The 13,651-nt window shown below is 36.1% G+C and overlaps 1 protein-coding gene across 5 annotated transcripts in view; it reads left to right on the forward strand.

The window, feature by feature from the left end:
- Positions 1 to 13,651, forward strand: part of mask (multiple ankyrin repeats single KH domain) — a 97,151-nt gene that overhangs the window by 51,119 nt on the left and 32,381 nt on the right. For 2 of the 5 annotated variants that reach the window (XM_089089724.1, XM_089089725.1), the window contains exons 18-21: positions 1,986 to 2,444; positions 5,328 to 5,463; positions 8,818 to 9,063; positions 12,836 to 13,081. In XM_089089724.1, the coding sequence (XP_088945850.1) occupies positions 1,986 to 2,444; positions 5,328 to 5,463; positions 8,818 to 9,063; positions 12,836 to 13,081 (1,087 nt within the window). The remainder of the gene's footprint in view (positions 1 to 1,985; positions 2,445 to 5,327; positions 5,464 to 8,817; positions 9,064 to 12,835; positions 13,082 to 13,651) is intronic. The other 3 variants (XM_089089726.1, XM_089089727.1, XM_089089728.1) reach the window with 3 other exon arrangements.

The raw sequence follows: 13,651 nt of genomic DNA on the forward strand, positions 1-13,651 counted from the left end.
TGTTAGCTTAGATTACTTGTTTCTAGCAGTTTTCTTTCTTTGAAATCTGCTTTGGCTGATCAACATTTTAGAAATTTGTTGAGTCTATCAATGATGGTTGTCACTTCTTTTTATGCCTTTTTGTCTCTTTTTTAACTTCTTTTTGTCAATTTAATTATTTTTTTTTGTATTTCCTATTGTACAAAGGAATGACTGTTGTGTCTCAGATGGAGTATTGGTGGTACTTACCTTTATTGTTTACTCCCTGTCGTGTATACTCACATATATGTGAAAAGGGACCTGTCAGGATCCGGGAAAGAAATGGCTTCAGAAAATAAAATGAAAATAACACAAAACGAATTAGACAATTTTAATATAAGAACTACTTTTTTAAATAGTACTATGACAAACGTTCAGTTAATTGAGGGCTTACTCTTGCATGATAGCTTGTTATTAAGAGAGAAAAAAGACGTAAGGCAACACAACGGCCAAAAACAGCCCCCGTTGCGCAGGTCCATATTTTGCTTCACAAAAATGAACAAAAGAAAGTAGTCTTTTATGAAGTGAAAGCACATTTCAACGTGACTCTGAAAAATATTTTTTTTTTAATGTAGAGATCACAATCGAGCCGCTTGATGTACCATTTAGTAAAAATGAACGAAGTGGTGTACGCCACTGTCAAAAAGTAAGCAAATGCAGGGAGGCCTTTAAAAGCAAGATCTTTTGACCTTGGATTTTTCAATTTTGTCCTCGAGAACTCGCAAGGTCACTGATGATTTTCTCTGTTCTCTCCAACATAATATACAAGGGTTGCGTCTCATCGCCCTGGTTTCCGAAATACCTACTGAGAAAAGCTTAATTTTGATTGTGGTTAAAGGAAGAAGGTTAATAAATTGGATTTCGATCCAATCTTTTGTGTGAGTCAATTAAATTAAGTATATCTGTTTTCCTTCTATAGTTTTTAGATCTTGTTAATAAAATTCAGCAGCAGAAACATCAAGTTTACTCCTGTTAGGCTTTACGAGTTGGCGACTGCAAAAAAACTGCTTCAAGTCTAATCCAGACTTACTTATAAATAATCAGTGTGAAATTAAGAGCTTAAGAAATATTCGAGACATTTTGATAGATACAATGTATTGTCTAGAAGTTATGATCGTGCTCAATTATCTTCGAAAAAGTTCTTAATTTTAAAATCTTCCTGTGTTTTCTTGTTTGATTTTTTAGAAAAACTAAACCTTATTATTTCTTGATGTTTTTTTTCAGTTTGTTAGAGTCTGAGTAATAGAGGTTATGCCCGATGTTTTTGAGGCAGCTGGAAGTTTTTTTTTTTTTTTAAATAACTTGCATTATGCTGTTAAGACGAGTTAGATGGTTTGACGATCGATCTAAATCTTCGCTTTTTAAGGTAACCATAATCCAGGGAAGACAACTTCATATATTTGCTAAAAATTTGACTTACGGTGGCAATGGTAACAGAGGCAGTCGCATTTTGGATGCTATAAACGGGGTTGAGACAAAGCTTATCATAGACATTGAATCCTGAATTTATATGCGTTTTAATGAATATGAAAGAATAAAGTTGTGAAGAGCTATTTCAAGCTTTTGTAAGACCCACTTCTTTGAGAGAAGTTTCATTGTGAATTCTGAAAACGGGAAAATTTAATTGTTTTTTAATTCGTACGGTGCGAAGAAATTACCCTTATGGGATTTAAATATCCGGGAACACGGCATACAAAAAAAAATATTTTGAGACGGTCATGCCTTCATATTGGGGAAACCTATCTAATTTATTTTGTTTTGCTACCGTCTCAAGCCTTGTCGCTCACTACTGGACAAATCTATAATAGCTTTGAATAAGTCTCAGATCTTACTTGGTTTGTACGAGAAGAGTAATAAAGTTTAGCATGTAGCATTAATCTTTATGAATGGTACAACATTCTAAAGTGTACCAGTCTAAATTCTATCAATAATTCTTCAAATCTCTTACCAGATTTCCTGTCCTACAGGCTGGTAACAATTTAAGCGCTGCAGCGTCAGCTAGTGCATCGGCTCAGTTTCAACAGCGAGTGCAACAAATCCTGCAGCAAAAGCAACAGTTGCAGAATCAAATTAGACAGTTTCAGCAACAGGTTGAACAACAACTGTCCTCTGCACAACTCGGTCCGCTTCAGGAGCTACCTCCTACAGAACCCAATAGTCCTCTAGCGTCACCTGATGTATTGCGTTTTAAACCTATTACCCCCTCGGGAACCCCCCCTGAGAGTAATAGGATTGCTATTGAAGGGGAAGAAATCCAACCGCCTCAGAGACAGGGGACTAAGAGGACTCAGAAGCAGGTGAGGGCCGAAAAGAGATCGATCGATGAAGTTATGAACTATGAAATCGAATTACCTGAATTAGGTGAATTGAATATCTCGTTGCCTAATTTCGGAGGCTTGCCATATTCTTCTCAGCGGATGCCACAGGTAGACCTATGTTTTAATCATTTGTACTTTACAGTCAGGCATAACAAATTTATTAAAATATACAAATGGGGAAAAACTTAATGCGCGATAAAAGGGACCAAAATTTGGAGAATATTTGTGAACTCCTTCCTGAACAGTGGTGGTTTTAGGGGGGAAGGAGGGGCACTTGCCCCGGGCGCTGAAATTTTAGAGGCGCAAATTTCAAATAAATAATCTAACGGCTATAATCACTGTTATTTTTGTAGTTTCTTGTTAATTAAATTAAGTAAAGGACGCAGTTGGCAGTAAGTGTAAGCAAATTGAATCCAGCGTATTCAGTTAACCTATTTCTTCATTGTCATTCCTTTTAAACAAAAGTAAGTAGCAATAAAACTGAAATATTGTGGTGGTTGAGATACCTTTCAGTTGTTCCACGAACTCCAAGACATGAAAAAAAATAGTTCCACGCCGACACTTTTCCTTAAAGAAACCTATAGATGTGTTAAAATCAATTGTGCAATGTGGGTCTTTAGCGATTGCGGTGTCGGTGGCCAGTAATGAGCGGCCGTTTACCTTAGACCTTAGATCCCCAAGAGCCAGGAATGGCGTATAGCGATGTGGTGTCGGTGGCCAGTAATGAGAGGCCGTTTACCTTAGACCTTAGATCCCCAAGACCCAGGAATGGCGTATAGGGCATCTACGAAACCCCGTCAGACATCACGGAGCTCAGCTGCAGTCCTGACGTCCTCCCACTGGTTGAAGACATATCTCCCCTCTACTCAGATTCTGTTCATACTACCGTCGATAGGTGTGTCTTGGACGACCTCTTTTGCGCCTCCCTTCAGGGAACTACTCATAAAATGTACATGGGAGTCGATCCTCTGGCATACGAAGGACGTGATCTTAGATCCTTAATCGTGACCAAAAAAGTGGATGTAGTTTGTCCAATAGCCCTCTTGATTTCGTTGGTTATTTCATCTTTATAATCAATCCAACTCCTGGGGTGCTTAAATTCATTGACTTGTTCTGCTGCTATATCTTTGCATTTGAGTGTTAGCAGAGAGTCAAATGTAGCATGCACTTTGTCTTACTGACATTCACTGCAAGCCCCACTTTCCCCTTTTTCATCTATGGCGTCGAGTAGCAGCTGTAGTCGCTGTTTCGCTCCTTCGAGAAGAACAACGTTGTCAGCGAAGTCCAGGTCAGAGATCTGTTGGCTGCAAAACTTCACTCAGAGTCTGAAGACTGGTTTAGAATGTAGTCCGTAACTATAAAAACATGAATGGGGATACGACACATTTATGTTTGACACCAGACATTATCTTGAAGAAAAGCGTATCCCCATTTTCTGGGCACACAACATTCGCCGTCTTTATAGAGTGCGATTTTCATTTGAGACTAGTTTATCAGGTAATCCGTAATAATTCAAAATCAATGAAGCATGTATATTTATTTTAAGTCTATTCCCTGGACTCTTCATCCCTTAGTCTAAGAATTAAAATGAGATCAGAGCAAGACCTACCAGGTCGAAAATTGACATCCTTTCGGTTGTCACATATTAGCGCATCGCCGATCTTGAAGATTTGGACCAGTATACCCCTGGTCCAATCTTATCGGACTATTTTGTTATTTCAGACGATCGCTAGGAGAGCATTCCGAGCAGTTACGCAGGCTCAAAAGTATGTCTGGCATCTCTGTCGTGATCCCATCAACTCCAGATGTACGCCCATTTTTCAACTTTTTCATAGCTGTCGTCATTTCTTTGGTTCTGGGGGGGGGGGGGACAGCGTCAATTAGTAAGAAAGTTTAGATCGACTATGGGCTAGGAGCGACTCAATGATTTAGCGTTAATTAGTATGGAATGTGAAGAATTGGAATTAATCAATTGAGACGAGATAATTAATAATTTTGCAGAGGGTAGAGAAAGAAAAGTCACATTTAAATAAATGAAAAGTTTTGTTAATAAATAAAATTGTGTTAAAATTTGGCCTGACAATTCTGAGAGACACGGGGAGGGGGCGCTAATCAAGATTTTACCCCCGGCGCAAGAGAGGTCAGAACCGCCACTGGACCTGAATCATGACTAGTGGACTGAGAGGGGTGTACCCAAGGGGTTACCCCCGCACCCCCTCCCTCCAAAATTTTTTTTTCCTAATTTCCTGGTATTTTTTATTCCAATTATCTTCTTCTTTTTTTTTCTCCTTTCCTTTCCCGAAAAAGAGAATGCCTGTGTGCGTTCCTTATTGACAAAATAAATGTATTTTCTAGGGGAGGAAAACTTACTACCTAACTGGAGGCTTAATAGTAAAATGAACGATGCCTGGGATAACTGTCCCTATACGATTTTTCAAATTGAAGTAACTATAGTAAACAAAACAAAAAAAGAAAAAAAAAGGCTAAGTTTTTTAAGAAATGTCTTAACTTAATCTTCAAAGTAGTTGTTTACATGAAAACTAAGCTTATTATGTATTCAGAGTCCTCCAGTCTGTTTGTTTTATTATTATTATTATTATTTTTTATTCTGATCTAGGCTGCTTATTTAAGTTAAACTTTTGTATGAGTGACAGTTGGAAGTGAGCGTCAATATTTCAGATTTTTACAAAGGACTAACGACTTACGTCTAAACCAGTGTAACAATAATGAAGAATCTGCGAGAAAGTACAAGCCTTTAGGCATTGCGACAAAATAATCGATTTTCTGTCCCCTTTTTTTCATTTAGACGCAAGACTGACTGTTTGTGAAAGAAATAAATAGAAAAGAACAGATAGTTGTGAAAGTAAATAAATGATAAGATTATTCATGTCAGAACTGGGTATTCCTCGAGTCAAAATTCTCTTTCAAAAATGGTCATGAAGGATGGTCAATTTTGGGATATGTTTTAATTTCTTTTTTTATTTATGTTAGTTCCAGCTATCTGACTTCCAACAGCTTTCTCCAGCCACTCAAAATAATATAGTTCAACAGCAACAACAGGTAGCTGCACTAACCCAACAACAACTAGCCCTTCATCGTCAGATACTTCTCCAAACCAGTCAACTCCGTAAGTTTGCATTTCTTATTATTTGTGTACGAGTGCCATGTCGAACAACACTATATTGTAACTTCGATATGTACATGTTTTTGTACATTGTGTCTCGAAAGTCAATATGAAAGCTTTGCATAGTTTTATAGAGATGTAACTCCTTCGGAGATGGGTACCTACTGGCTTATAGGATGTTTTCTTTGGGGGAGGAATATCAACCTTCTTCTTTACAAACATACAAGCCATGAATCCAGGGTTGCCATCATAAACGCTCTGGCAGAGGAGGCACCTTCACTAATTTTTTCTTTTGGGGGGGGGGGGTAAGGGGGAATACAGAGAGGGGGTTGAAAAATTCCTTTTTCTTTTAGTAATGTGTTATATTTTAGCCGAATGTCACAAAATTTGAGACTTTTTGCATATGTTCTGTCTTCTTAGTCGTTGAGGAGTCCAGCGAAGGCGCCCTTGTGTGAATTCAATACCTTATAGAGCATTAGGTTGAAATGGTCAGTCACCTAAATGTGGGTGACATAATATCTGAAAATGTCCATTGTCACTAACCATCATAGATTCACACATGTATATATGCCAAATTTGTCGGGACTGAGAATTGTTCTTAGTCTAAATGCTTGAAAGAGAAGTGGGAAGAGGATTTTTACAAACGTAATGGGACACCATACTTGGATTTTGTTTGATTTTTTTTTTTTTTTTTTTTTTTTTTCTATTGATACTGGAACCAGTTTTCTGTCTACAATTCTGTGAAGAAAAAACCGTAATCTTAGAGCTGAAAACCCCTGAGTTATATTTTTTAAGAAGAGTAACATCCTCGTGTTTTACACCATGTTGCAGCATTTGTGCAGTCACAATACAGCCTGTCTCCATCCCGTCTAAGAAGTTTGCAAATTTTTTATTCGGGTTTTAGCCAGAATTTCCTAATCGTTTGAATACTGCATTCGTTCAGGTAAAAATTGGCAATTGCTTTGGTGAAATTCAGAATTTCTACTTAGCTTCTGCAAATTTTGGAAAAATAGGTGGATTTGATTCTGTCTTACGTGAGCCTATTTCGTTTAAATTGATTGACTAAGTCTTTGAATTTTTATATGGTAGTTTATTAATGAGATATTACTGGATATTGTATTTATTTGTTGTTACGTCCTTATGCTCTGCCAAGATTAGTACAAATTCCCTGCAATATATACATTTCGAGTTAGATGCGTCCCGTATGATTATCAACTCTTCTCTATTGATTATTGAAGCCCGCAAATCGCTACACGACTTCTTTTTTTATATCCGTTGTTCGAAACTACATTTTTCTTCTTTCTTTCTTTTAACCTATTAATCTCAAACTGGTTTTTTCAAAACTTCTTTTCTTTCTTTTTTTACTCGGAATGTGCTTTAATTTTAGAGGCTGCTCAGTTGGTATTGTTTGATAATTTTATCGTATTAATTTACTAGTATATTTTTTTTATGTATGATGAATCAATTTTTTTACATGTCATTCCTTTTACTACGATCATATATATCGATGTAAAAACGAGGTCCGTTTTTCTTTTTTATCTAGAGCAAAAAAAATTATGTATGTTTTTCTCTGACATAATCTCTAGCTTTATTAATTCATTTCTCTCAAGTAGCTCGTTGATTCTGTCATAAAAAAAATAGGTTAGTGTGTCAGTGGTCTAGTGTACAAATCCGGCCAATCTGCCGTCGTCATTATCATTGGATACTCATATATTCTATTAGTAACTCAGAAGAGATGGAAGTCGCAAGCTGGAAAATCTTAGCTGCTAAGAGGGTGTTCAAGTGGTAACCAACACGTTGCTCGAAGTTTTTGCATGTGGTATTTCCATGTCATAGAACTTCTTTTTCTCCAATTGACAGATTTTGTCTTTTGAGGTGAAATGCATGTCTAGCATGATAGCCCACAGTAGTAACTAAATTGACGTTCTGAGGGGAAAAAATGAAGAAATAATTCACTTGTCATCACTACGGTCCCGAAAAGTCGCTAGCACTTTGCAAGCTGCCAGCCCAATAGAGACTTTTAAGCCTTCCACAAAACCCTTCATGGTCTTCCATAAACTCCTGATGCCAAGCAAACAAGTATTGGCATGATACCATTTCATCTCCAATCTCCGTTATTAGCCTGAGTAGAATCTCGGTCGATTCTCTGATTCTCACTAGCCAGAACTGTAAATAACCTCTTGTGCAATCGATAGTTGAAGACGTTTCCTAGCCATTATATATGTTATTACTGACTGAATCTGATGGTGCCAGCCAATACTCTCACCAATCCTGATGTGTCAATCCATTATGTGCGGAGGCGGTCACCTGCTCTGTTCATTAGTACGTGTTCTACGTATAACACGTACCAAAAGTCTTATGTGTGCTATTAACTTGACTATAATTTCGATCAGTTCTCATTATGTTGCTCTAAATAAATTGGGTGGTGCCAGTTTTCAATCCCTCCGTATCCAAAGTGCCTAAGTATCCGTACCTAAGTAAAATATTCAGAATTTGGCTTTGGCTCATTTTGATACTCTCAGTACTCGTATCTAAGTAAATTTTAGTAGAAGGATCTCAAACCTGCTTTTATATTCCTAACCCTCGGCTCTTCAGCTGACGGTTCTCTCTTTGTGACTAAGGTTGTGAATCCTCTCTTTTCCAAAAATTGAGCACAACTGGCAGTAACAGATATGGTAATATTACATAATTTTGCTCTTTTTAAGAAATTTAAAATTAGAAGAAAAAAGTCTACCATTTGGCTTTTTGGATACACCTTTCGCCGTGGACAATTCATTTGATTTTTTTTTTTTTTTTTTTTTTTTTTACCAAAATTATGCGGTATTTGTTGATCTGTATTTCAAAGTACAAATGAATTTTTCATTGTCTAGGCTCAGATTTTGTCATCTAGATGTGAATAAATTTAATACCATCCTTAATTCCTTTTTTTTTTGGTCTGAATATGGCTTTGTCTGTAATTTAGCTATAATAATCGATCAATTTTTGTATTTTGGCTTGGACAAGATATTATCACAGTAAATTCTGGAATGTCGGACTGGTATGTTTCTTGTTGGGGGGGGGGGGGGGGAGAGTGAGGAAAGAAGTGACTAAAATCAAAACATCAAATCCCGTAGAAACTAAAATATTTACGACTAAAATCAATTTTTGGTATCGAATGATGCATATAGTTTTTTTTTAATGCTTTTCATATTTATTTCTCTTATTTTCTTACAGACAATTAGATTTGTGTTCTAGTTCCGTTGAAGCGTAAAATCAGATACAAAGATGGCTTCATTTTTCTGATTTGAGTTTCGCAAGTTCCCGTGACTCGAACTAAAATGAACAAAGTTTATCTTGCTTTATTTGTCCTTATTTTAGCCTTTTCCGGCCAAACCCTCCCTCTGTTTGACCCCAACTTGGGTTTATCATCTCAGCCTTGTGTTGGTGTGCCTCAGACGACTTCAAATATAGCACCTCTGCCACTTCAGCTTACACCGGCACCTCCTTCTGACTTGCTGAAAAAAGCAAAATCAGGCAAAAAGAAGCTAACTGGTGGTGCTCCAAATGGCGCTGCAACAAAAGTAGTGGGATCACAAGCTGTTGCCTGTAATCCAAATGAGTCAGGTGCGTCTCATCCCCGTTCTCCTGTTTTCTGTTTAATCCTTGTAAAGTATGACAGTTGTGATATTATAACGAAGTAAATCAAAACCTTAGAGATAGCTTGTCTTTATTCAGTTTCCGCCATTGTTGCTTGTCCTTATTGTTTCCAAATTTCTGCTTTGTAAAATAGCATGGTTTTCTATTTTTTAGTTTCCCATGTGTCTAACCAACCACAGCCATTGTTTAACAAACTAATATGCTTATATAACATCAAAAGGAGGAAGCTTTTGCATTAAAACGTCCAAGTTAAAAATGGGATGTACAAATGAATAAGTATATATAGCATACACAACTATACATTTTACTATGAGAAGTTAATACAGATAATACCATGTTTATAAATTCATGGTGTATATTAATTTTTGATTTTACGTACATGAGGAACTCAGTAGGGAAGAAGTAGCAGCCTGTTGATATTTAGGCGGAACCCGATTTAATCGTCAATCAGTACTTGAAGTGAACGTTTTGTCAAGGTATATTCCATAATTACCTCCACAGATTAAATCTTCCTGCAGTTTTGTCCATGTCTAAATCTATCGTATCTACTCCCCTTTGGCCTTTTTACTTACCAAGAAGTAGTATCCTAGGTATGCTTGAACAATCTCGAATATAATGGATATAGGTTTTTATCTTCGGTCACGAAATCTTTTTGCTGGTTGTTGGCTTTTGAATGAATTGTTCTTTCGTCTTTTGATGTAATGGTTATTCCACCCCTTCTCCGTATAACTGTGTCTTCTTGGTTGTTTGTTCTTAAAACATCTGTTTTGTTTTCTCAGAAAAGATGATATTCTCGGGACAGGATTATAGCCATAGTCCCGTTTCCAGATATTAGATTGCCAAATTCACCAATTTGTCATAGCCGAGGAAAACAAAAATGCTAATACTTCTGAACTTAACTGATCAGAACGCAATAACTAGACTTGTCCCAAATGCCCATTAGAAAAGTTATCTCTCCTGCTGTTAAACGTTCAACAATGATCTACAATTTTGCTAAAGATTCCAAAATGAATGGGTGAGGATGTTGTTTACTGTACAGGGACGATGCAAGGGATTTCTTTTTACTAAAATGTAGGTTGTTCTGTTCCGGATTTTAACTGAATGATTTTAGCTAATGGGATATTTCGTTGAAGTGGCAGCATGTCTGTTCCGTTTCCTTTCTCCTCTTCTATTGCTCATAGATTTGCATTTTATTTTTATTTTACGCTGTAAAAGAATTTTAAATATTTGTTTGGCTTATTTGGCCTAATTTCGAAAGCAGCTGTCCCTGCATAGAAACTTCAATGTTATGTATTGTTAAACCTATATACCCACGAATGATTTATTATGTCCAATATTACTCTATACTTTAGCTATTATTGTTTTGCTTAGCTTTAGTGATTGTGTGGTTTTCCTGAAGTAGACATCACAATCACTATTTAAAGATTTAGGAAAATCATTGACGTATCAATTTCTGAAACTTCTTTTCTTTTTTGCATAATTAGAATTTTGTATCTTTCATCCAGTGTAACTTGAAACTGAACGCTGCTTTTTAGTTAACGCTCTGCTTAAGATGGTTGTTGTTTTTTCGATTTATTCTAGTTAGTTGCTTTGTAATGTTGTGTTTTTGTAGTGTGTTTGCGCTCACCTTGCCATAATAGCCGTACTGTTCGCCTTTGTCCGAACTAGTCATCACCCCTTGCTGAACCACCTCCTTTCCTCATAGCGCTTGATTTTCATTCTAATGTTAGCGGTAATCTTAAATAAAATGAAAACAAATGTATAGTTTGTGATATGAAAACGTTGTGCTGTTTCCATACTTAATATTGTGCAAATGTGGATTTGTGTTTACTACGATTTTCGTATTTGCATTTTCAAGGGTAATAAAACAACATGTGATGGCTCAATCTTCGTTTTTCCTTTATTTTATTTATTTTTTTTTTTTTTAATTGAAATAATTTTAAAATCCTCTATACTGTCATTCTCTGTTTTCTTGGATTTTATTAAGTAAATGGAGTTTTTAAATATGGGTGTAACAGATTTGCCGGTATGCTCAAATTTGGAAATGAGGCCGTTGTTTTAAAAAAATAATTCAAAAGCATTATATAATTTTTGGCAAACTATGAAAACTATCATCTGTGTTATTGAAAGAAGCTTGAGTACTTTTTAAATGTGACTACAGCCAAAGATTGTATCTAAACAACTAAAAAGGAGCGTTTTGCGGAATGTTTTTGATAGCAAAAGTACATGATCCTTATGTTATATAGAGGTCTAACTCATTCGGAGGTGGGTTCCTACTGGCTTATAGGATGTTTTCTTTGGGGGAGGAATATCAACCCTTCTTTACAAACATATAAGCCATGAATCCGATTTAATCCATGAATCCGCATAGTGTTATTTTTTTTCCTCTTACTGCTCACCGTGGTCGGCAGTTGGACCTTCGGCTCTCGTTGCTCACTCGCGAGCATAGATCAAACTGTGCTCACTTTGATCGATTGGTGTTCAGGTCTTGTCTTGGTGGTACCCGTTGCTACTCTTGGACCTTCCTTATGTATATTAGGATGTTCCCAAAACGCATTTCTTTTGCAATTCAAAAAAGTAAAAGATACAAATGAGTAAAATTAATTTATCATTACTTTAATATCTGTCACACAAGCGATTTTGCATTCGCTAAATTTTCAAACCATAATAAAAATGTGGATTTTTTCTATTTTTCGGTGGAGTTTTCCGGTAGATTCTTTTTCTGACATCTGTAAGCAATTTCATTTGTGGTTCTAAATATTCTACACTAGATTTACGATGACTTTCCACGTGATGGAAAACTTTTGAAGCTGTGGTTTTGGAGCCACATATCCTAAATGGTAAAAAAAAAGAAACAAGAAATAATTCATTAAATCAAAACGAATAAATCCGATTCTGCTAGCCTTCATTTATTATTTCATCAAATATGCTTTTGTATCGCTATTGCGATTTACATACCTTTTTGTGTCGCTGCTGCGATATACCAGCTTTAAAAACTGGACAATGAGTTTGGAATTGCTACAAAATAAAGCAAGGATAAATGCTTTCGGCGAAATAAATTCGGTGTTGAATCTCAATCTTCTATATGGAGCGGAATGTAAGTAATTCTTCACATATACAAAAAAAAAATAATAATAATAATCAGCAACCTAAGTAAAAGAGCACAAAAGACTTTAAATGACAACACAGGCAAAATAAATGTAAAAATCGCTTTTGGATTTTTTCAGGATACCGATTGCTATTGGCCATTACAATGCTCTTAATATATTAAGCTGCGAACTAAAATCGTTATAAAATTAGTTTGTGACTAATCTTTTGATGGCTACTCACACATTATTATAAATGCGTAAACTCTGTTACGTAATACGCTCATTACTTCGCTGGTGAAGAGCTTCCTTTAGGAATTTTAAGTACATAAACTAGTTTCTAAATTGGTTTATAAATTTGTCCCTGATTATCAACGACTTTATATACTTAAGGTTAGTAATGCAGATTTTTAATCAAAGGCAGAGTCACTTAAACACTTAGAGGAAGATATACATGGTCAAATGATTGTATAAAATATCTTCTATTTTTGCTTTTAATAACAACCCGCGATTACAAGTATACTTTTTCATCAAAATCACTGTACAGTTTTGTCTGTTAATGGGTGATTATTGCGTTGTGCGTTCCTTGTTCGTTCTAACATTTAACAAGAAGTAATAAATAGAAAATAAGTTGAAAATAAGTTTATATCTAGGTGGAACGGAGATGAACACTCCAGCAACAACTCCAAGCATAGCACTTCCAACATCACACAATTTTACTTTCTCCTTTGGAAACGGATTAACGTATCCGCCATCGAATCAGCCTTATCATCCATCCTTGCCCCCCTTTCCTTCGCTTGAAAATCTCATGTATGCCAATATCGATGACCAGCAGATGTCCTACCAGTGCTTAAACGCTGGCAGCGAAGAAGATGCACTTTCGGGCTATTTGGCATCAGGTGCGCGCAACGTTGCTCTCTAGTTTTTGTTATATTTCTTTTTTTAATTCGCTTTCTTATTAACTTTGCAAGTGCTTCTAGTTTTGATGTGTTTGTAAAGGGATAATTATCTTCGCTGCTACCCCTATAGGCCTTATCTTATTATTGCCAAGACGAAAGAATATGGATAAATTATTAGAGTGAAAATTGGCGCTAGCGTCTACAAAAAAAAAACTGTCAACGCCATTTAGTGTTTGGCGATATTCGGTGTTTTTTCAGTGTAATAATAAGAATATTTAATTAATTAGTGTAATTGATAATGCTTATTGGCATTGGTAGTTTTCTCTTTTGACACTAGCGCCAGTTTCCACTTGTAAGTTACATATACTCTTTGGCCAAGAGATTAATGCCAAAAATCGTTTTCTAAGGTGTTCTCAAAGGTAGGGTCAACAGGGCGATGTATTTTTAGTCACACTTTGATCATCCTGATCTGTGTTACCCTGCTGGACCCCCTTTAAGAACAGCTTAGCAACTAGTTTTTGGCAATTATCTGAGAAGTATGAAAATATCAGATACGTCCTGTAGGCGTGT

The sequence above is a fragment of the Artemia sp. Qi Xiang Cuo genome, chromosome 5 (genome assembly GCF_049724085.1).
Source record: "Artemia sp. Qi Xiang Cuo chromosome 5, ASM4972408v1, whole genome shotgun sequence".
Taxonomy (NCBI): Eukaryota; Metazoa; Arthropoda; class Branchiopoda; order Anostraca; family Artemiidae; genus Artemia; species Artemia sp. Qi Xiang Cuo.